Source organism: Tupaia chinensis, unplaced genomic scaffold, assembly GCF_000334495.1.
Source record: "Tupaia chinensis unplaced genomic scaffold, TupChi_1.0 Scaffold000196_1, whole genome shotgun sequence".
NCBI lineage: Eukaryota > Metazoa > Chordata > Mammalia > Scandentia > Tupaiidae > Tupaia > Tupaia belangeri.
In genome coordinates, this window is record NW_006159671.1 from 634297 (window position 1) to 658158 (window position 23862).

At 45.4% G+C, this 23862-nt stretch overlaps 2 protein-coding genes across 3 annotated transcripts in view; both read left to right on the plus strand.

The window, feature by feature from the left end:
• The first annotated feature begins 534 nt into the window (after positions 1 to 534).
• Positions 535 to 19913, plus strand: HTATIP2 (HIV-1 Tat interactive protein 2). 2 transcript variants are annotated; one of them, XM_006146900.2, is made up of 6 exons: positions 535 to 587; positions 993 to 1188; positions 4193 to 4300; positions 13598 to 13735; positions 18320 to 18381; positions 19058 to 19913. In XM_006146900.2, the coding sequence occupies exons 2-6, from the start codon at positions 994 to 996 to the stop codon at positions 19281 to 19283; spliced, it is 729 nt and encodes a 242-aa protein (XP_006146962.1). In that variant the 5' UTR covers positions 535 to 587; position 993; the 3' UTR covers positions 19284 to 19913. The 2 variants fall into 2 exon arrangements, with proteins under 2 accessions (XP_006146962.1, XP_006146961.1); XM_006146899.3 differs by lacking the exon at positions 535 to 587 and adding an exon at positions 594 to 755.
• Positions 19914 to 23607: 3694 nt separating this feature from the next.
• The window catches only part of PRMT3 (protein arginine methyltransferase 3), a 128605-nt gene continuing 128350 nt past the window's right edge, over positions 23608 to 23862 (plus strand). Inside the window, exon 1 of the mRNA XM_006146901.3 lies at positions 23608 to 23810. Within this exon, the coding sequence (XP_006146963.1) occupies positions 23777 to 23810 (34 nt within the window). The 5' untranslated portion in view covers positions 23608 to 23776. The remainder of the gene's footprint in view (positions 23811 to 23862) is intronic.

Consider the following 23862-nt stretch of genomic DNA (forward strand, 5'->3'; position numbering starts at 1 on the left):
TCCAGCAGATCCAAGTGGGCCCAGATCTGGGCAGGGAAACCAGTTATTCTGGTGAGATAGGTCTATACTTGGGTATCAACAGCAGGTAGGATTACAGGATTTAGTGGTTTATCTGGAATGTAGAAAGGAAAGGGGTCAGTCGGGGAGAAAGACGCTCTTGCTCTCTGACTTGTCAGAGGAGGGGTGTGGGTGTCTGTGCATGTGTGGACAGTGACACCCAAGCGAGTCCAGAATTAGGTCTGTTTTATTCCTGTCTCGGTGCTTGAGCGGGTGGAGTTAGGTGTTCCATATGGACAACGTGAGATGACGACCTTCAAACCACAATTGCAATCGCCCTTTGGGAGTTCACAGAATCAGGTCTGGGCTGGCCATTGGCTGGGGCCTGGGGGAGCTGAGCCCAGGCGGTCGTCCTGGGCAAGCCGACTTTGAGGAGTGGCTTCCGAGGTTGACACCCTGCCCCGCGCCGCGCACGTGCTCCGGCACGCACTTTCGGCGCAGGGGCGGGTCCCTCGGGCGCTCTCCAGGCCCCGCCCCTGTAGGCGGGGCGAGACCGCGGCTGGGCGGAGTCACCCGGAAGACCGAGCCGGGTAGGCGGGCTAGGCAGCCTCGGAGCCCCCCGCCCCGGGGAGGGCCAGCCGAACCGAAGGGGCTGCCTGCATGCGGGGGCCCGCGGCGCTGGGCGGGGCGGCCGCTGTGCTGGTGGCCGCTCTGCTCCTGCTGGGGCGTGAGGACGTGGGGGGGGGGACCGGCCCCAGGTAACCCCTCCGGGTGGGGACCGAGTAGGGAAGAGGTCCCGTGGTGCCAGCAGCTGTGGTCCTTGGGCGCACCCTCCGGCTCGGGCCCCTTCCGTGGGCTGGTTGGCTGCGAGGCCGGGGATCCCCAAGGCGCCGCGCCCTGGTGACGCAGGACCGTGGGGAGAAACAGGCCTTACTCCCCGGGGTCTGCGCCCTGCCTTCATCCTAAACGCAGCCTCTGTCATGTTATTTCCCCAGCATGGCCGAGACCGAGGCGCTGCCGAAGCTTCGGGAAGACTTCAGGATGCAGAAGAAATCCGTCTTTATTCTCGGCGCCAGCGGAGAAACCGGCAGAGTGCTCTTAAAAGAAATCCTGGAACAGAGCCTGTTCTCCAAAGTCACGCTCATTGGCCGGAGGAAGCTCACCTTCGACGAGGAAGCTTATAAAAACGTGGTGGGTACTTGGACTGGCACTCCAAATGCTCCAAACGGTGTCCCCAGTGAGTCCGCCAGGGAAGCGGTATTTCAGGCCTAACAGCTGAACGTTGCGCGGCCAGTGGTGGGGACAGCAAGAGTGGGCTGCAGGCCAGCTCGGCTCAGCCTCACGGTGTGCTTATGGCAAAGCTCACCTCTCCATGTGCTATAGAACCCAGTGAAGTTGGGCCTAGGTTGGAACGGGGGCGAACCTGCCCTGCCTGACTTCCCAAGTCATCCTAAATGGAATAGTCCCTTCACTGTACGTGACATTTTCATGGTTAAGCAGATGACATAAGCAGACTTCAAAAAGGTTGTGAAAAATGGAATTGAAGTATGAGGTTTTTTTGGTGGGAAAATATTTTGAAACCCATGCGTAATTTTTTTCATAATATGCATTTTCTATGTACTGTTTGAAGCCCCGGGGTATGCTGGATTCCATCTGGCGATAACCCCCTCTGTATTCCATGTCGGAGCTTCATGGAGACTTTTTCCTCCATTTAAACTGAGTTATCCTTAAACGGCAGCAAATTAAACAATACAGTGACTCTGAGCTATCACAGCTACTGGGTTTTGACCCCAGGCATTTCACAGGAAGACCCTTCTGAGTAACCACCCGACTTACCAATAGGTGGTCTTGCGTCCTGCCAGTCCACATCCCGGTCATTTTGTGAATGTTTGCATTGTCAGAACTTGCCTGTTTAAAACAGAGGTCTTGGTTTCGGGTTAGGGAGGTAACATAGGGTCTTCACAGTCTAGTTTTATGGGGCCCGTTAGATAGTCCTGATAATTAGAACCTGAAATGTGTATCTGTGCTTTTAAGTCCAGTTTTGGTGGCGTATCTTTTGACCAGGCACTTTGTGAAAACCTGGTTTTCTGGAGCATTGTGTACACTGCCAGGCAAGTTCTTCGGAAAGAGTCGATGGTAGGGAAGCGAGCCAGCATTTTGCTTTAATTCCTGGATAGTGGAACTTCTCGATTTTTCTCTTTTAAATTTCACAGTCAACTTAAAAAGTTAGCTGGAGATTCTCAGATATCAGCGTGCAGGAGAATTACCATGGGTGCTTGTTAAAAGTGTAGACTGGGATTCAGAAGTGTCGGCACAGGACACGGGAAGACACCGTTTTACCTCCTCCCTCCCCAGCAGGTTCATGGAGTATACTAAATAAAGGATTATTACTCACTTTTTTTTTTTTTTAAGAATTATTTTATTGGGACCAGCAGTTAATGTAATGGCTGTGTCGCTGGATTCCCATGTGGTTGACCACAGTTCAAGTCTCAGATCTGGTGGCTTAAACTCACGCCGGGTGAATGTGCGAGTGTGTCCAAGATCTCGAGAGGAGAATGGAGGAGAAGGGATTGCCGTGTGGCCATCCCCACTGGGGGATGATTTCTTTCTTTCTGTCTCCCTGTCTCTCTCTGTCTTTCTGGCAAGTGCACGCACCCTATAGCAGAAACCTCTCCAAAAAGAAAAAAAATTATTTTATTTAACTTTTTTTAAAAAAATTTTGACCAGAGAGAGACAGAGAAAGAGAGAAAGTGAGAAAGAAGCCGCCAGGTCCGGGAGTCAAACTGTGGTCAGCCATGTGGAAGTCCAGAGCCATTAATCACCGTGCCACCTGCTGCCCCCCCCCCTACGTTTTTTGTTTTTTCTTTTTTCTTTTAAAGAATTACTTATTTGGGAACTGGCAGATGGCGTAATGGTTACATTGCTGGACTCCTGTGTAATAGACCACAGTTCTAGTCCTGGACTCGGTGACTTAAAACTCACTCCAGGAGCATGTGTATGTATGCCCAAGGTCCTGAGAGGAGAATGGAGGAGAAGGGATTGTGGCATGGCCTTCCCCTTGGAAGGAAGATTTCTCACTTTCTGTTTCTATGTTTCTCTGTCTCTCTAGTGAGCACTCATACTCTATACCAAAAATCTTTCTTTTAAAAATAAATAATTATTTAAGGATTTTTATTTATTATTATTATTTTATTTTGACCAGAGGGAAAGAAGGAACGTGAGAAAGCAACCCGCCAGGTCCAGGATCCAAACCGTGGTCAGCCACGTGGGAGTCATGTGCCTCAGCCCTCATATCACCTGCCAGCCTCCAATTACCCACATTTTAACAGCTGAAAAAAGTTGAAGTGTATGCTCAGTAACGTGTCCACAGTACATGCCTAGTAAATAGTAGACCCAACATTTTAACCGTGGTTCCTTGAGATTCCAGTCCCTACATTCATACGTCAGTGGTCTCCTTCTTAGTAAGCTACAGGTAGAAAAAAGTTATCATTGAACCTGACTTTAGACCTATGGATCACCCATGGGGCCAGGCAGTGGTGCAGCAGTAGCACAGCTGGACCCACACTGGAAAGGTCCTGGATTTACATCCCAGGAACTTCCTCATCTCTGGGTGTGTACACATGCCTGGGATCTGGGCTGGCTAAGACGGAGGGTGGGTCATGGCATGAAGACCTCATTATAGGTGCCTGTCTCTCTCTTTTTTGTTTCTTTAGATTTTTGCCATAGGGTACATGTTCTCACCAAAGAGAGACAGAGAGGGAAAGTGAGAAATCATGCCCCCCCCCCCAGAATGGATGGCCATACCTCAGTCCCTTTTCCTCCATTCCCCTCTCAGGGTCTTGGGCACACATGCACACATGTCTGGAGTGATTTTCAAGCTGTCAGATCTGGGACTTGAGCTATTGCTGGCCATGTGGGAGTCCAACGCCTTAACCACCATGCCACCTGCTGGAAAGGATAAATAAAAGGAGTCTGGATCACCTCTATTCTAGTTACATGTGCCATGGATATATATGCGTGTGCTGATTTTTCAATACAGAGTAATTGGATCTTGATGTAAGAAGATGAATTTGCAAAGTTGTTGTTATGTGAGCAAACCCTTCAGTAATGGTCGTTAATTTATTCCTCAAATCTACAGAACCTTTTTTTTTTTTTTAAGTAACATGCAGTTATATACACTTATGTCTTTGTCTAGAATCAAGAAATAGTGGACTTTGAAAAGCTGGACGACTATGCTTCTGTCTTTCAAGGTCACGACGTTGGATTCTGTTGCCTGGGTACCACGAGAAAAAAAGCTGGGGCGGTAAGGAAGGAATATACCCCTTTTTCCTGTTTCCTGGTCAGTTACATCAAGGATTCCTTTCTTGTTCCTCTCTTCCTTGGTGTCTGTGGCAGTGCTTAAATGTACAGAAGCTCTGGTTAAGATTCCATATGGGGCCAGCAGGTGGCATAGTGGGTAAGGCACTGGACTCCCACATAGCTTGACTGTGGTTCAAGTTCCCGACCTGGTAGCTTGAAACACACACCAGGCACATGTATATACGTGCTTGTCCAAAGTCCTGAGAAGAGAATGGAAGAGAGAGAATTGCAGCATGGCCATCCCCCAGGGGTGATTTCTCACTTTCTCTCTTTCTGGCAAGCGCATGGAACCTATAGCAAAAAACTCAGGAAAAAAAAAATTCACATGCTCCCCTAACCTTTGCTGTACTTTAAATAGCACTAGTAAGTTCACCCTTCCTTCAATGTAATCCTTGAATTCCGGCCTCTCTGCCGTAGACATCACGGATACTTAGATCATTTTGCCCATTACACATTGGCTATCATATCACTACATTTCCTGACGAAGGCAAATCATCACACCTGAGGATAAGTAATTGGCTCATACTTTGAGCTGTGTGCTTTTTTTCCCCCTTAATAAACGTTTTTAACTTGAAGTATTCTCTCTCCCTCGAGTGATGTGCTTCAAACTGTTTTCACGCCAAGCTTTAAACTTCTGGGATGGAACATCAGAACCCAGAGGCACGATTCCGCCAGCCTCCAGTGATGACTCAGCCCTTGGTGATGATTCAGCCCCGTGATGATTCAGTTTTCACTGACGCAAAACTGTTTCAGCACACATTTTATGTTCTTTTTAATGGTGTTCTAAATTGAGTCGGCCCCTGTCCAGAAGTCAGAGTTTACTACATAGTTAGAAGTCAAAGTTGACTGCATAGATCCTGGGCAAATGTTAAGACATCATATTTAATTTATACCTTGACTATGGTTTATCCCTCTGGCAGAATTTACTTGCCAAAGCTGAACGTGTCTATAAAATATGCAGGACCACGATTCTGCTGTGGGGACTTGCTATGGGTTTATAAACCAGTTCCCTGCATCTCTGAGTCAGCAGAGCATGTGGTTAAGAACTGTTGGTTTAGCACCAGCTAGTTAAGCTCAGATGTGTTCCTTTTGGCCTCCTGGTAAAAGGATAATCCTCTTTATGCTTTCAGTTGAGACATAGTTCCCTGTCTTCTGCATTTCCCCGTGTCCACCCTGGAGCACGGTTGGGTTTTGAGCTCTGGACTGGGATCTGTGGGTTATAGAGGAGCTCAGCTTTCCCAGCAATTGGTACCTTAAGTTCACAAGCAGGATCGTGTTCCCGTTCAGAAGTTTGTACAGTCGTTTCTGTCCCAGGGACAGGTCACAAGCGGTTTGCCCTCCAAAAGCCTCACAAAACTTTTGTTCTAGTACACTGCAGGTTTCCCTGTCTCAAATGCCAACCTGATTTGGGTGGTGACTCAGCAAAATAAAACACTGCATTAAGCATAAAGCAGTCGGTTTTCATGACATGAGGCAAATCTCATTATAGGGTGTTGCAGGGATGTCTCAGTGCTTTATTGCATTCAAATTATGTAATGCAATTTTAGGCAGAGAAATTGGATGCCTTCACTATCATATATACATATATAAATATGTAGAACTTACCTATGGGTATATTTGTATAGATAGTATATATGTATAAAGTTTACACTTATTAAAAAGTGTATGTATTTTGTGTGTGTGTGTATAAACTTTCTCTCTTATTTCTATATATCTTTTAATGGAGTTTGTTCCCTAACAGCTAGGCTACTTAACATCTTTTATTTTCTAAAATCTGTTTGAAAAGATAAAAATAATTAATGAGTAAGCAAGGGAAAGGACCCGTAAACCAAATCCGTTTCAGAAATAATTTAAATGATTTATGAGGATTTAAATGATTAAAAAAAGGATTTAAATGGTTTAAGAGGCTAGAGGCAGAAAGTAAGCTGCCTTTTTTTTTTTTTTTTTAGTTTTGCTATAAGGCGTGTGTACTCACCGGAGAGCGACAGAAAGAGAAAGGGAATGTGAGAAATTGCCCTCTAGGGGGTCGGCCATGCTGCAGTTCCTTCTCCTTCATTCTCTTCCCAGGATCTGGGGCATCCACGTACATACACTTGGCGTGACTCACAAGACGCCGTGTCCCGGACTCCAACTGTGGTGGACCGTGTGGGAATCCAGCGCCTTAATCCCCACCCACTTACTGGCTGCCATATTTCCTTTTTTTGTAAGGATACTAGTCATAGTGAATTAGGGACCATCCTACTCAGTATGACCTTACGTGAATTAATTATATGTACAATGATCCTGTTTCCAAATAAGGTCACAGTTTGAGGTACTTGGGGGTAAGGGCTTCAACATACACATTTTGGGGTCATACAGTGGAACCCATAAACTTCAGTCTACCCAGATTCCTGCTAGCTAGGGATGGGCCTATGGGCCTTCTTCCGATGTTTGGGAAGCCATTGCCTTTTCCAGGTAGCTGGTTGGACGCTAACCTCCGTTTTCACGTTCACAGGCTCGAGTCCTCTAATCGGTGTCATGGCGCCCTGATTCAGCCTTAATCCCAATCTCCTGGATCAGAATCTCTGAGGGTGGAAGTTTAGGAGTGTATTTTTAGCCAGCTCCCTGTTCTTGTTCAACTTGCTTTTTGGAGGCTTTGGGATGCAGTGATCCCCTCCAGCTGGTTCTCTATGCTGCAGGGTCCAGCTGTTACCACCTTCCTTCTGTAAGTAGCTGGTGTGTACTGATGAAGGCTGAAATACCCTTTGAAAACCAGATCTGTATTGCCTCGAGTGAAGGTCAAAAACCCAAAGATGCCACTGAGAATCGTGCATTTCCCTTTATTTGTATTAAAAGGATTTAACTAGTGAGTTTGGGGTGATTTTGTGTGGTTTCTTTCACCTCCTCCTTTGTCTCTTCACTCATTAGGAGCAGGCTCCAGCCATCCAGGTTCGTAGATTCTGTTGAATGGATGATGATGTTAATATGATTAATTGCAGCCATTGTAGCATTTATTAGCTATCAGAATCTCATGGCTTCCAAATCTAATGACACACTTACCTGATCCAGGACTTTGCAACAAATGTACAACAGCCTTTGGAACAAATGTAGCCTATCACCTATTTTTGTACAGCCTGTGAGCTAAGAATGTTTTAATATTCATTTAATAAAAGTGGCTAAAAAACTTCAAAAGAAGGACCAGCAGTTAGTGTAATGGCTATGTTACTGGACTCCCATATAGTTGACTGTGGTTCGAGTCTCGGACCTGGTGCCTTAAAACTCACACTGGGAGCGTGTGCGTGCGTGCCCAGGATCCTGAGAGGAGAATGGAGGAGAAGGGATTGTGGCGTGGCTATCCCCCCTGGGGGGTGATTTTCGCTTTCTGTCTCTCTGTCTCTGTCTGTCTGGCGAGCTCATGCGCCCTATGGCAAAAACCTCTGAAAAAAAAATTCAAAAGACTAATCTATGTCAAAATATATTCAAAATAATAGTGTTATGTGAATATATAAGAAACTTAAAATTTTAGTATCCACAGAAAGTTTTACCAGAACACAGCTGTGCTTATTTATGGATTATCTGTGGCTTCTTTTGTTCCGTAACGGTAGAGCTGTGTAGTGGCAGCAGAGACCCTCCAAGCTGATATTTACTGTCAGATCCTTTACAGAAAAGTTCGCCCATCTCTGTTTGAATCTGTATTGTTTTATGTGTTGTCTAGTAGGGGCCCTGTGAATGGCAAGGTCCTAGAGCGTTTAAGGGACCCGTGTCTCAGGACCTGGTTAGACATGGGGCCTTGGGTGTTCTGGTTAACTTCTATGGACCACTGCTTCTTTGTATTGAGAGAGAGAGGTGACCAGGAAACCATCTCCAGCTGCAAGATTCTTTGACTCTATGAAACACAGAGAAGAGAATACTCCAAATGGGGGGAAATAATTAAGAACACAGAGATTGGCTCCGGAATCCTCAGCGTCTGTTTGATTTTTGTGTCTAGAGTTCTTTTTGTAACCAAGATCTTTTTTCCCGCTGTAATACGTAAGTTAGAGAATTACCCTCCAGGACACACGCACGTAGGGCCTCAGATGAAAGCGTTCGTTGCTCACCAGCACCTCTGTTTTCGGGTCTGATTTATAGTGTCAGGTTGAAAAGGTGTGCGAGAGAAACAGCTGGAAGCTGAACTAGGCCTAAGTGGGACCATTTACAGAATGTAGATCCTCTCTTTTCAGAAAAGGGCCTCCATGACCTGAGTAATCCTAGGATTCTCTGTCCTATGGCGCTGAAAGACCTTGTTAGGCGAAGTGGATCTTAAGCCAGAGCAGTGTTCCTAGTTTTTACCAGTAAAGAAGATCAGGAGAAATACTTGGTAGCTTTGGATTGTAATAAGCTGAAAGTAAGAGTAATTGGAGAATTTGTCTCCCTGATCTTTGCAGTCTCTGAAGACATCTTGCTGAGTCATAGTACATAGGACTCATCCTTTTGAGTGGGTGCTGGGAAAGTAAGTTTCTAGTGGAACTTATTTAATTAATTTCTTTTTCTAGAAGGGATCCTGATTCCTGGCTTTGAGTAGGACACACCAGCTGTGGAATCATAAAGACGTAACATAATGAGTTTAATTCTCTCAGAAGAGACGTCTTTTTTCCTCTTGCATATGATTAGATAAACTGGGAATGGTTATCCCAGAAGTTGTGTTTCTGGGATATGGAATAGCATGTTTTGGTTATTTTTTTTTCGATTTTTCTTTTCCATCTGAACTGTTATAGAACAAGAAGAGGTATTCACAAGAGTTTAAAGACAGCTTTTGCCATCTATAAATGGCATCTTCCTCATGCCGAAGGAAGCGGTGTACGTTGATATCTCCCAGTCAGGCTCTAGGAGCCACGTTTAAGTTTGATTTCTAAGTCCTTGAAAGCCATTGACCTGTTGCTTTTGAGTTCCATTCACTACTAAAAGGCCACGCCATCAGGGTGAGGGAAGTGAAATTCAAAATTTAGTGGGCTTGGAAAGACGCGTATCTATAATCAGCTTGAGGGCTCAGTGGATTTGCGAAATGGGTTTGGATTAACAGCCATTGATTGCTAATAAAACAATATTTAGCTTTGTCCAGAGAATAGCAATGGAGGAAGGTATGGCACCTTGTCAACAGGGTCCATTGAGCAGGGCTGATGGGCTAAGTGTGGGGGCCCCTGCAGCAGCGTGGGTGCTCGTCCCTCAAGGAGCGGTTGTCAGTTGTTAACGAGGCCGGTGAAAGGAAGGACGCCAGAGTCTGATGGCTGGGGTGGTATTGATGTGCCTTCGCTGACTAATCAGATTGAGAAAGTCCCATGGTATTTATGTCACTTTAATTTTCATCAAACAATTGGAGACGACGGCACTCTATTAAAGAGAGGTTGATCCAGAACTAAAGCCAAATAAATTAGGGTCTCAGTTTAATCAAATTATCCCTTTACTGGCCCTGGATTAAGTGAGAGAGACAGCGTCGGTATAGAGACTTGTGATTGGTTGAATCTTTCCCTTATTTTTAAAGGAGCTGATGAAAGAAAAGGCAATTCAGCAGACAGAACTGGAACAATCCATCCAAACAATCATGCCAAACCAACGATAACAAAAAAAAACCCTAGAACTTATTTCACTAGTCAACTATGTAATTTATTGTGAATAATAAACCTGTTACTAAATTAGAGTTCTGGGGGATCCAGTGACTGGAAGAGATAGACACGGAAGAGAAATTCCGTGGTTTAGAATTTTTCTGTGTAGTTTTGGGTGGTTTCTCTTGGCACGTTTTCAGACATCTAAAAATCTCAATTTGAAGAATGGCTCTGAGAATCACCTCTCTCTCTCTCACGGTGTGCTGAGAATTAAAATTGGCTTGCGTCACACTGCTTTTATAAAAGCGACGACATGTATTTGAATGAGCGTGTGGGACAGGTGACCGGTTTGTTGTTGAGGATTGACTGGCAGAGTATACAACGCAGGAGGAGATTGTCCTGATTTGTGGGCAGAGAGATACGTTTGTGTTACCTCAAGTTAAGGCAGAAAAATAGCATTGTCCTGCATAATGGATACAGTGAAAAATGTCCTTATGACTGGGGAGAAAGGAGGGTGAAGGAGGCTTTTAGGGTGCTGATAATGTTCAGTTTCTTGATCTGGGAACTGCTTGCCAAGAATGTTCAGTTTATGAAAATTCATATTACAAAACGCTTCCCGTTTTTGGTGACATACTTCAGTACAAAGTTAGAACTATCTGCTTGGGCATGTTTTAAAATGAAATGCCATGTCTGTGTCCTATTGCTGCTGTACTAAATACCCTCAGACTTGGTGGTTTAAAACAGGGAACAACACCGTGGTGCAGGAGTCATGCTCTGCTCTAGGGAAGCCAGATCCCACATGGCAGCTGCGGTCCAGATACCTGGCCAGGGCAGCCGGAAACACCCTGGGGATATGTGCAAGGGCCCAAGACCTGATAGGCTGGACGCCTGGAGGAAGGAGATTGCTGTGTGACCAGACCTCGGGGAGAGCGTGCCGAGCAACTGGTGAAGACCATCTTACTGCCCCACCACACGGCAGAGGGCGGGAGCCAGCAGAGCAGAGCATGTCTGTCTCATTCCCTCTCCTTTCTAATCCGCCAGGACTCAATATGGGGGCCCCAGCTCCATCTCTCATATGCGCACATGCACACACGTTTTATCTTATCATGAGTTACGGAAAACATTTTAAAGAATTTAAAACAATGCACATCGATTATTTTAGAGTTTTACAGGTTAGAAGTCTGGGGTTCACTGAGATTAATCAAGGTGTTGACAGGGTTATTTTCCCTTCTGGAGGCTGTAGGGAGGAGTCCATTTCTTTACAGTTTCCAGCTTCTTGATGCCGCCTGCTGCCCGCGGCTCATGGTCTCTTTCCTCCATCTGCTAGACCAGCACTGTGGGAATTGAACCCTGTTTGCATGGCATAAGTCTAACCTCCTCGTCTCTTCCACTTCTGAGGACCCTTGTGATTACGTTGGGTCAACCTGGATAATCTAGAATCATCTCTCTAGGTCAGCTCCCTTAATTCTATCCACAAATTTAATTCTTCTTTGCCATGTCACCTACATTCACAGAGACAGAAATTGGGATGTGGTCTGGGACATGGACATCTTTGAGGGGGCCCTGTGGTTTGAATATATCTCCCCCAAAAGTCATATGTTGGATTTCATTTATATTGGAGGTACAGGAAGGTGAGGCCTTTGGGACATGAATAGGCATCTGAGTGGGGCTCCCATGTTGAGTCCTGGCAGATTAGAAAGGAGAGCGAATGAGACAGACATGCTCTGCCCTGCAGGCTCCCACCCTCTGCCATGTGGTGGGACAACATGGCTTTCACCAGTTGCTGGTGCCATGCTCTTGGACTTCTCAGTCTCTAAGACCTTGAGCTAAATATTTCCTCCTAAATTGCCCAGACTCGGGTGTTTCTCTTATCAGCAACAGAATAGCCTAGAGCTAGGGGCCGTTTTTCTGCTGACCACAGTTATGGAGTAGTCACTTTCGGCAGTTAGAGAGACTGAGATAAGAACATGGGTGCAGTGGGAGAGCACTGCTCAGGGGTCAGGCATCTACTCTGCCCTCTCGTCTCACTTCTTTGCGGCTCTTTCCTCTCCTGGACCTCTTTTCAGGTAATGAGGGCATTGGATGTGGTGCTCCCTAAGGTCCTTTTTAATGTTCTATGAAAGGTACATATCACCCTACCAGATAGAACATTTAGAATCAATTACTGCAGAGAAAACTTCTAATTACAAAACGATCTAGCCTGGGATAGTAATTTAATCTTGACATCTGGAATCTCCCTCCCTGTAAGACCTCATTGCATGGGACCAGCAGGTGGTGTGGTGGTTAAGGCGCTGGGCACTCCCACATGGCCAAACAGGGTTCAAGTCCTGAATCTGGTGGCTTGCTTTCTCACTTCCTCTCTCTCTCACTCCCACCCTCTGTCTTGGCTCCCCTTTGGAAAAAAAAAAAAAAAAAAAAAAAGAATGAATAAATAAAATAAATAAATTAATTAAAAAAAAGACTTCATTGCATAATTTTGGGTACCGATGACATTATGACATTCAGTGACAGTAGACTTGAGACTTTTCTTCAGTTTCTTGAGTTTGAGATTATCAGAATTTTTTTTTAAGTTCTTTTATGCCTTAGGGTACATGCACTCTCTAGAGAGAGAGAGAGACAGAATCAGTGAGAGAAAAAGTGAGAAATCACCCCTCCCAGGGGGGATGGTCATGCCACAGGTCCCTTCCCTATCCTCCTCCCGGGATCTTGGGCATGTGTGTGCATGCCCACCAGAAGTGAATTTTAAGCCACCAGGTCTAGAACACAAACTGTGGTTGGCCGTGTTGGAGTTGAGCGATGTAACTGCTAGGACATCTGGTCCTGAGAAGGCAAGAATTTATGGTGATCCCAAGAAGCTGTTACTAAGGGTAATGACATTTAGGTCCTGGAGATGAGTCTATGTCCTGTAGTCATGTCATCCTCTCCCTGTCCCCTTTGCTTGTCACTTTGTGTCTCTCTATTTCCGATGGGTTTGCCTTGCCTTCACTTTCACTGGACTTGTATTCGTTCATATTCATATATTTTCGGAGTACCTACCTTGTGCTGGGCATGTGCTGACGCTGAGATGTCCACTAAGAAGAGAGACCCAATCGCTACCCTCACTGGACTGAATCTAGACTAGGAGTCCCCGAAGGTTTGTGATGAAACACCCATCAGTAAAACCTTCACGGATGCGTCCCTCACTGATTGCGAAGCATACGCCAAACCTGGAAATTAAATACTTTTCATAATGCTGGGGGGTGTCCTCAGCCATACTTTGAGAACCCACAATGTTAGAGGTGACACAGAAAACACAGAGAAAGCAGAGAGAAGTTTTATGAAGTTATTAAAAGACAAACGTGCGCCTGAAAGCAGTTTCCCAGCACAACGTTACTGTGCGCTTTGCTCCTTGCGGCTTTGCTTGGTGTCTGCATTTTGTTGTCATTGTCCTTGGTTGTTCATTGCGGTCTGGCCTCGCTGTGAAAGCTGCTATGTCTGTCCAGGCGACCATATTTGGAGACTTTCCCAGGGTCTAAGTCTGAATTTCACGTATGATTGGATGTTTGCTTGCTTGCTGTCTTTATTTATTTATTTAAAGTTCCCTATTCCCCCCAGGCCTCCCAGCCTGCCACCCGACCCATGTAGTAATCTTTAAGATGAACTTGCAACTTTTGGGAAATAACTCACCTCCTTCTCCCCCTCAGGAGGGATTTGTTCGTGTCGACCGAGATTACGTGCTGAAGTCTGCAGAGCTGGCAAAAGCTGGAGGGTGCAAGCATTTCAACCTGCTGTCCTCTAAGGGAGCTGATAAGTCAAGCAGCTTTTTATATCTTCAAGTCAAGGTTTGTGCATGGATCTATCTTCCGTTCACGTTGGCGTGCCCTGGCTAATTAGTAGTACTAAATAATACAAAGTATTCTATGATGCAAAAGAGCTTTAACTGCATTTTACTGTGCATTTAAAAAAAATAGTTACAGGGATTGTTTTTGCAGGAATATGTTTAGTAACTGATTTGAAAGATGATTTCCATAGGACGGGCGCCACCATGCCCGGAAAGATCATCTCCCATGTCGTCTTCCCTGCTTACCTTTCTCAGTAATCAGTGAAATGAGATGCTGCTTTGGCCCTGAACGTCCGCATGGCATCTGGGCATTGGAAGAGACCATGAGGCAGTGCTGCTTACATTTTTCCTTCAGTGTCCCTAATGGCTGAGAGGAAGGTGCTTTTAGTCCTCTGGGTATTTGGGGACATCTAGCCTGAAGCAAGCTGCTAGTTTCAAGCCTTAAAAGTCTCGTGTTTTATCTTTTAAAAATGTATGCTTATATTGCTGTTTTCAATACTGTACATATCCTTGTTTATTTTAAATGTTAAAGGTTTCCATTTACTGGGGCTATGGGGCGTGGTGGTTATGGCGCTGGATTTCCACATGGCCAGTCATAGTTTGAGTCCTGGACTTGGCGGCTTGCTTTCTCACTTTCCCTCTCTCTGGTCAAATTAAAACATGATAATAATAAAATTAAATGAATAATTCTTTTTTATAAAGAGAACTATTTATTTTATTTTATTTATTTTAAATTTGACCAGAGAGAAACAGAGTAAGAGAATGAGGGGGTGGCGGGGAAATGAGAGCAAGCAAGCCTTTAGCCCAGGGATTCAAACCGCAGTCGACCATGTGGGAGTCCAGTGCCTCAACCATTACATCACCTGCCAGCCCCAAAGGACTAATTCATGTTTAAAAAAAAAAGTTTCCATTTAGCAACCTACAAGCTAAATCAGTGCTGCAAGAGGATAAGCTGTGGCTTTGTCTCATGTACCTCCTGCTATACCCCAAGTGCCCGTAGTTTAAGAAGCAGGGACTGAGAGAGAGGCCAGGCGGCTGAAGACTTTTTCAGTGTGAAATCAGTTTACAGAAGTTTGCCTCGCTTCTGCTTAACGATCTCCACCCCGAGGGAGGTGACTGCCTCATTATCCAGCCCTTGCTGTGTCTGGTCACATGCGGTTGCCATGACCACTACACCTGGAGGTGGAATCTACTGCAGCCTTAGTGCTTGTCATTTTCATGTCTTCCTTTTAAAACAACAAACGCGTGTCTAGTCCTTATTTTGCAGTAGTCTATACGATATTTGCAGATTCTGGTTGTCATAACTGTTTTTCCAGGCATAAGATCTTTAAGTTCTCACACCTTTTTTTTTTTTTTTTTTAAAGTTTACTCATTTTCTTTTCTTCCTAAAAGAGAGAGAGGGAGAGAGAAGCACCCCCTACAGGGTCTCATCACGCAGAGACAGCATGCTTGCTAGTAGAGACAAAGTCATCTTTGTTAAAAGTTAAGGAATGTACGGGGCCGGCAGGTAGTATAGTGGTTAAGGGCGCTGGACTCCCACATGGCCAACTGCAGTTCAAGTCCTGGACCTGGCAGCTTGCTTTCTCACTTTCTCTCTCTCTCTCTCTGTCTCTCTCTGGTTAAATTAAAATAAATAAAGAAATAAGTACATAAATAAAGATAAATAAAATAATTCTATTTTTTAAAAAATGCTAAGAAATGTATGTCCACATAAAAACTTGTATACAAATGTTCATAGCAGCATTATTTACAAAAAAGAGTGGAAACAACCCAAATATACATTATCTGATGAATGAATGAGTAAAGTATGATATATGTGTACCATGGAATATTACTCAGTAGGAAAAGAAAGAATTCATTCTACAACAAGGGTGAACTTTGAAAACATTATGCTATGTGAGAGAGGCCAGTCACAAAAGGCCACAAATTATATAATTCCATTTATGTGAAATGCCCGTAATAGGCAGATGTATAGAGACAGAAAGAAGATTAGTGATTGCCTAGGGCCTGGGGGAAGGGTTAGGAAGTGAGTGTAGTGATGTGAGCTTTTTCTTTCAGGTGATGAAATGTTTCAACTTAAATTGTGCTGAAGGTTGTATAACTGTGTATATACTAAATACCTCTGATTTAAAAAAAAAAAAAAAAAAAAAGGGCAGTTAAAAATAGCTACCTCTGGGACCAGCAGGTGGCAGAGAGTCTCAGACCTGTTGGCTTCATATGGGAAGAGAAGACAAGAGCATTCTCAGATAAGCCAAACTTGAAGAAATTTACCGACACCAGGCCAGTTCTCCAAGAAATTCTGACAAGAGTGCTATCCCAGGAAAACTAAAGTCAGACACACAGAAATAAGAATTCTAAAACAGCTAAGAAAATGGCCAGCTTAATGGTAGGGGCAACTCCAGAGTGGAACGTTATCTTCCAGAATGTAAACGGAAAGATCGGACCACAACAGAAGATAGATTAAGTACGTGAGTCTGACTGGTGAAATAGCATTTTATGACTAAAGCATTACTGATCACCTTCTATGCTTTGTTTTCCAGAGTTAAGGATTTTGTCTTCTCTTGAGTTGTGGACAGGTCCATGTACCTGCGATTTGAACAGAATCCTAACCTGTTTCCTGGCTTTAAGTCTTAAGCAAAGTTCTCTTAACATTTTTTGATTTTGATTTTTAAAGCTAAAACTGTCTTTCTTGAAATTAAAAAATATATTAAAAATACCTATTTAATGACCACAGTAAGCTATATAGCCTCAGCTAGGTGCTGCTTTATAGTACATTCATTCTACTCAGTTTCATGCCTAAAGTCAATATGTATTCACATATAAGTATATATCAGCTGAACTTGCTATTGAAAGTAGTTAGATTAATTAAGATATTCTGTGAATCAATAAAATGTGGTAAAAAGTAAAAAAGGAATGAAAAGCAACTGTAGATGTCAGAGACCGTGTGGGAGTAGGGTGGAAAATGGCAGAGGGTGGAAAATAGGGGAAAAATATACAAGAAACAAGAAATGGAAAAATATTTCTGATGATAGCATGTAAGATTAAGCCACTATGCAGTGTATTCTCGATGGGAAACTGCATTTTGTAAGCTGTGATGATGTTCAGTGAAAGAATGTTAAAAAAGAAATCACACCAGGTGTGTGTGCATGTGTGCCCAAGATCCCAGGAGAATGGCAAAGGGATTGAGGTGTGGCCAGGGATGAGTTCTCGCTTCCTATCCTTCTGTCTCTCTCTCTCTCTCTCTCTGGCGAGCACAGGAGCCCTATTAAAAAAAAATGTAGGTACCTAAGATTAGATGATGTACCAAGTGACAGGTAAGTAATATTCAGGCCGAGGAGGAAGACATTTGCCTAGTGACTGTTAACTCACAAGGCTTTTGGAGGTGCATGTGGTCTGGACCCTTTGGCATTTCTGCATACTCAGATGTGTGGCATGCAGATTTATAATTTGTTTAACTAATTTAAGTCATCATCTATATGTAATCTCACTGTCCCTTGAGATTTTATAGCGTTCGTTGAAAAGTGAGTAATAAAGAGGGTCAGTGGTTTTTCTGACCCACTGGAATTTACCGACACCAGCAAAGGTTAATATCTGCTAGCTTCCAACATTACTGCTAAGGGGGAGATGTTCTTTTCTGGTTGAACTAACATATATTTTACCCTCTCCAGAACTATTTTTTAAAGGAATTGTTTATTTAATTGTATTTATTATTTTTCTAAAGAATTATTTGACTTTATTTATTTTAATTTGACCAGAGAGGGACAGAGTGAGAGAGAAAGCTGCCAGGTCTGGGACTTGAATTGTGTTCGGCCATGTGGGAGTCCAGCACCCTTAACCCCCATGCCACCTATCAGCACCTATTTGTGATTATTATTATTATTTCTTTAATTTGCTGTAGGACATGTGTGTTCACTAGAGAGAGAAAGGAAAAGTAAGAAGGCAAGCCACTAGGTCTGGGACTCAAACTGCAGTTGGTTGTGTGGAAGTCCAGCGCCTTAACCACTGTACCGCCTTCTGGCCCCTGGAACTATTCTAATACCAGTAAATGAGAGGACTGTACTGCCACAACCTCACTCAGTATATATGTTTTTAACTGTACTACATATCAGGATTAAATTATCTTATTTTTATTTTTAGAGAGTTTTTCTGCTATAGGGCACGTGTGCGCACCTGAGAGACAGAGGCAGAAAGCAAGAAATCACCCTTCCAGGTGGATGGCCATGCCACAGTGCCTTCTCCCCCATTCTCCTCTTGGGGTTTTGGGCATGAACACACATGTGCCCGGTGTGAGTTTTAAGTGGCTGGGTCTGGGACTTGAACGTGATTGGGAGTACATGGGAGTACAGAGACAGCCATTATGCAATCTGCTGGTTATAATTATTATTATTTTTTAAGCCTCTCAGACTCTTTGGCATTCTAAATCAGGATAACAATTCTAAATAAGGTTGTTTATGAGTATTGAGAATTACAGAAGCAGATTATCTTCAAAACCCCAATTATTCTCTCTTAAACTTTACATAAGTGAGTCAATCTTGATTAAATACTTAAAATGTGTGTGTGTGTGTGTTTGTTTGTTTCTAATCAGGGAGAAGTAGAAGCCAGGATTGAGGAATTAAAATTTGATCGTTACTCCATATTTAGACCTGGGTAAGTATTCTTGCTACCTGAGAGTACACCACTGTTGGTTAGTCCCTAGAAGCTAGTTTTTCATTTGGAGAGGATGACAATGAAGATATCTAAGATATTAAAGTTGGTTGGAGGTGGGTTACTTTTCTGAAGGGCCCACCTTTCAGTTTTGAAGGAAAGGGTAGACAGTGGCTTCAGAATAGTCTGGAATTTCCTGGTAGCATTTGTTGCCTTCTCTTTAAAAAATCCTCCTCCCGCAGTAAATAAAACCCACTACCGATAGTCTGCTTGGGCTACTGTAACGGAATACCTAAAAAACAGCTTCATTTGCTCACAGTGTGGAGATCAGAATTCCGAGATCCAGGTGCCGTCGGGGTTGGTATCTGATCAGGTCACTCTTCCTGACTGGGAGATGGTCATCTTCTTGCCCTGTCCTCACATGGCCTTCCGTGTGTATACAGAGATCTCTCGTGTCTCTTTCTCGTAAGAAATCCTATTGGATTAGTCCTATCCCCCCCCTTCAGACATCATTTAACCTTAGTTACCCACTAATGGCCCTATCTACAAATACAGTTACAGTCAGGGGTCAGGGCTTCCACATACGAATTTCAAGTGGACTCAGTTGAGTCCGCAATATCCTTTGTAATCCATGTGTAATGTACACTCTCTCTTCCTCTGCTTTTCTTTTGCTCTTCAGAGTTCTATTATGTGATAGGCAAGAATCTCGCCCAGGTGAATGGCTCATTAGGAAGTTCTTTAGCTCCATACCAGACTCTTGGGCCAGTGGACACTCTGTGCCCGTGGTGACTGTGGTCAGAGCCATGCTGAACAACGCAGTGAAGCCAAGCAACGAGAAGATGGAGCTTCTGGAGAACAAGGCCATCCACGACCTGGGGAAAGCAGACGGCTCTCTCAAGCCATGACCACACTGGAGAAATGCTTTTTATTGTAAACCTCAACACCCACCCCGAGCCGGTAATTCCAGGGCCTGCAGGGTGCAGCATGCATTCATTCTGTAGCTTACTCTTCTCAGGCAGCTTGATCCAGTTAAACTTGGCTGTACTCTGTATCGGTGGTTCAGAACCTTTCTTAGAGCCCTTTTCGAAAGCTTTTGAAAGACAGAGATTTGTAGGCTTTATCTCAAACATCTGAGTCAAAATTTTGGGGATGTGGGCATAAGAACCTGTACTTCTCTTTTGTTTACCTTTCCTGGAGATTGTAAGGCTGCTGTTGGGAAGCGAGCTTTGAAGCAGTTGTCTGCAGTCCCAGCAGCCTCACCGCAGTCCCTGACCACGTACCATGCAGATGAGCTCTGCTGACATTCAGGTCTGAGTTACATGTAATTGCATAAGTGAGCAGTGTGCCTTACATATAATAAAAAGTACTACACAACTAAGCGGGTATAATTCTTAGGGAGAATTAAATAGAGGAATAAAAAGAAACGGACGCATCCCGGTGCCTTTTTGACTGTCTGGAAGTGCTCAAGCGCAGTGGTGGTAACGCCGCATGTCGGCCAGTGGGGTGAAATAAAAGCAGCTACCGTTTATCAAGTGCTTCTTATGTGCCCGGCTTTACATGTTTATCTGTGCTTTAACCCTTCAGACCGTTTTTCTAACTCTCCTTGTTCTTGTATCTTAGATGGGAACATGGAGGCTTACTGGTTAAAAGCCTTCCTGAAGGATTCAGAGCTGAGCACCTGAGGCTAAGAAATGGGATTCTTTCTGACCCAGGTCAGCGTAATCTTACAGTCTGTATGTCCACCGCTCGACAAGAGCACCCTCTGTCTGTGTATTTCCAAGTAGCTCCAGTTCATTGTTAGTGTATGTTACATAGGAATAAAATTGAAATATTTGGGTTTCTTCATTGGTCTAGGGACCTTAGCCAGTAAAACTAAGTGGCACTGGGGGACCAGCAGATGGCATAATGGTTACATTGCTGGACTCTACATGGTCGACTGTGGTTCGAATCCCAGACCTGCGGTTTAAAACTCATGCCAGGCACATAGATGAGCATGCCCAAAATCCCAAGAGGAGAATGGAGAAGGGATTACCGCATAGCCAACCTCCTGGAGGGTGATTTCTCACTTTCTGTCTCTCGTCTCTTTATTTCTCCAGCAAGCACACATGCCTTATAACAAAAATCTCTCTGGAAAAAAAAAAAAATCAATGACACTGGGACCAGCAGGTGGTGTGGTCGTTAAGGACCTGGATTCACAGGTTGAGTTCCAGACCTGGCAGCTTGAAAATTACTCTGGGGATGTGTGCATGCATGCCCAAAATCCCAAATATTTTTAGAGAAAAATGGAGGAGAAGGGATTGCAGAGTGACTATCTCCCCAGGAGTGATTTCTCACTTTCCCCCTCTCTCTGCCTCTGTTTCTGTCCAACAAGGCCATTCCATTCAACAAGGGACCCATATACAAGTCATGTTTCCCTTAATGACAAGATTACCTATTTTTTTTTTTTTTGAGAGGTTTTTTGCTATAGGACGCATGCGCTTGCCAGAAAGGCAGAGACAGAGAGACAGAAAGCAAGAAATCACCCCCCAGGGGGGATGGCTATGCTGCAATCCTTTCTCCTCCATTCTCCTCTCGGGATCTTAGGCACGCCCGCACACTCGCCTGGCATGAGTTTAAGCCACTGGGTCCAGGACTCAAACCGTGGTCGACTACATGGGAGTCCAGCGACATAGCCATTACGCTAAGTGCTGGTCCCACAAGATTACCTTTTAAGAAGCTCCTTGCTGTGCAAGCGTCAAAGTGTACATACTTAGACCTGCTCGCGATGGCCGACCACACACTGACGCTGCGAGGTACAGCCTACATGCTCCTGTGGGACCACCGCCACGTGGTCTCACTGACCGAAGCCCTGGTATACTGTCCATGAGGGGATCAGACATCCTAATGTCAGTCACCCAGAAAAGAGCCATTTTCTAGGCAGGGTCTTGGAATGTGACCTTTAGGACAGAGATGGCATATCTTCCTCCTGCCAGGAGGGGTGCCCTCTGGGTCAGACTTGGAGACTCTTAGTGTGTTTTCATGGTGACAAGCATGGGCTCCAGGAAGTGAGGCAGCCCCTTCCGGGAGGGTATCCCTTAAGCATTCACTGAGGCCTTGGACTCGGTCTGATCCAGAGGCCTATTCAAAGTTACCTATACTATTTCCTTACCTACAAACCTTCAGGCAGGTCTTGTTCAGCTTTCTGTGCTGGTCTTGAGAGGGAAGTGGAACGATGGGGAAGGGTCTGTGTTATCTTTGGAGTACAGAGAAAAGCAGTCCCTCACAATCCCGGCACTGTGGTGGGAGAGGACCTTCAAGGGGCATAATTCTGGCCGTCTCCCCTTCAGAACAGGTGGTGGTATACTTCTTTTACTGTCAACATTGAGTAATTGTTACTAAAGGATACAGCAAGTTTGGAAACCCCCAAATGTTACAGATGGAGAGAGCGTATGTTGGGAGAATGAAGGCCAGTATGGGATGGGCCCAGGTAAGGAAGGTTTTTAAATGCGTTAGTTCATTGAGGAAATGCTTATTGAAAGCCTCCTCTGTGGCACTGCACACACAGGCACTGGGGACACATCAGTGACAACAGGCCTAACTCCAGGGAGCCAGCATATGTACTAGTAATGTCCTAGAATGGAAGGGGACTTCAAAACTAGTATTTGATGGTTCTGTTATCTAGGTGTCTGCAGTTAAGGGAAGAGTTCATTGAGTAGTTTAGGACTAACTAAACACTTTATTTTCACTTAGTAAATTTGTCATGTATCTGCTGTGAGCTAGGCCATATGTTACGTACTGAGAAATGAAAATAAAGAAACATAGCTCTTACCCTTATGGTTCAGGGCTATGGGTAAGACCAAGAATGAAAAAAAACTAAGAAATCAAATCATAGATGCTAAGGAACAAACTATAACGAGGTGCTCCAGGACTGACCATGGAAACGATTTTAGAAATGGCCAGAGGAAAGTCTTTCTGGTGGAGATCAAAAGGAAGACCTACTTAATTGTGAGGCATTCAATTATTGACAGCTAATAAAAGAGCTGGGGGTGGGACCCAGGACCCAGGGTTGGGTTGAAATGATGGGATTCTGCAGGGCCTAAGCGGCCATTGTAGTCAGACGTGTCCCAAGCATAGCTAGCAGCTGGGACTAGGGCTTGGCATGCTACCTACTGAAATCCTGCTGCCCACTTCCGCCTAAAATAATTCTGTGGTTTGAGTACATATTAGAGAAGGAAGATAAGGGGTGGCACAAAGCAGGGGGAAGTTCCTGTTCTCCCATAACAGCCAGAATGTTGCTCTCCAACACATCTGCCAGCTTCGCTTCCATGCTTAAACGGTTTAACTGTTTCCTATCCTTTCCATTTATATCTAACACATTAAATGTATTCATTCATTTTGTTCTTATTGTATCCCTGAGGCTAGGGGATTCATCCTCACTTTGTAGACTAGGAAACGAGGCAGAGAGACTTCAGGTAACTTGCTCAAGATCTGTACAGCAGTGAGTCACGAAGTGACAAGTATGATTCAAACCCAGCTGGCTCTAGAGTCCATACTCTCACTTAGCCACTTTAAACATCAAAGTCCCACCAGTGTGATGGCGAACTGCTGCGCTGGAGGTCAGAGGGCTGACAGCCTGTTTGCATCCCCAGATGTTCCTGAAAACGGCCCCCAGGTGTGTAGGGGAGCTTAAGGTCCTTGCCAGCTGGAGGGCCTGAGAAGGGACTTCGCCCAACCAGAGCCTACCAGAGGGTGCTTTTCTCCCTAATACGAATAAAATAAAAACATAGAATCCTTGTTTGCTTTGGTCGTGCTCCATCTGGTTTCTTTAATACAACTGCCGTGGCTCATGCGGCGGTTCCCTCTCCCACTGCATCCCGCGGGGACCGGAGTCGCGCCCCAGGTCCCTGCCTGCGCTCGCCTCCTCCCGCCACCAGAGGGCGCCGCGGCCGGTCGCTCCTCCATGAACTGTGCATTCCCAAGAAAGGCATGCAGAGGAACACGAGGCCTCTGCAGAGCCGCCGCGGTGTCTCTGCCTCTGGGTTCCGGGCAAGGGCCAGGCTCTCCGGCTCCAGTTCGCTGCAGTCTGAGAGACAAAAGCCACCGACAAACCTGGGACACCCAACCCTAGCTACAACGCTTCCCGGCACGCACTGCGGCAGCCCTGCGGCAGGAGGAGGTGGAGCTCCGGCTCGCCCCGCCCACACCCACGTGACCGTCCTCTCGGTCACGGGGCCGGAAGCGCTCGGGAGCCGGAGCGCGCCCTCGCGTTTCTAGCGTCCGCGGAGCTCCGCGAAGTCCCCGCTGCGCGCTCGCGCTTCCGCTCGCGCTCGTTCCCGTCCGGCCCGAGAGCGGGGTGGCGGCTGCGCGCGCTCGCTGCCCAGCCGGGTCCCGCCCCCAGCACGCGGGGCTCCAGGGCAGCATGGCCATGTGCTCGTTGGCGTCAGGCGCTGCCGGTGGGTACCCTGGCCCTGCAGCGCCGGGCTCGCCGCCGTGGGGCTGGGCAAG

Coding starts and splice junctions, on each gene's coding strand:
- HTATIP2 (XM_006146899.3), top strand. CDS start 658: ATGCGGGGGCCCGCGGCGCTGGGCGGGGCGGCCGCTGTGCTGGTGGCC. Junction 4,301..13,597: donor CGAGAAAAAAAGCTGGGGCG/GTAAGGAAGGAA, acceptor TCTCCCCCTCAG/GAGGGATTTGTTCGTGTCGA. Junction 13,736..18,319: donor TTTTATATCTTCAAGTCAAG/GTTTGTGCATGG, acceptor GTTTCTAATCAG/GGAGAAGTAGAAGCCAGGAT.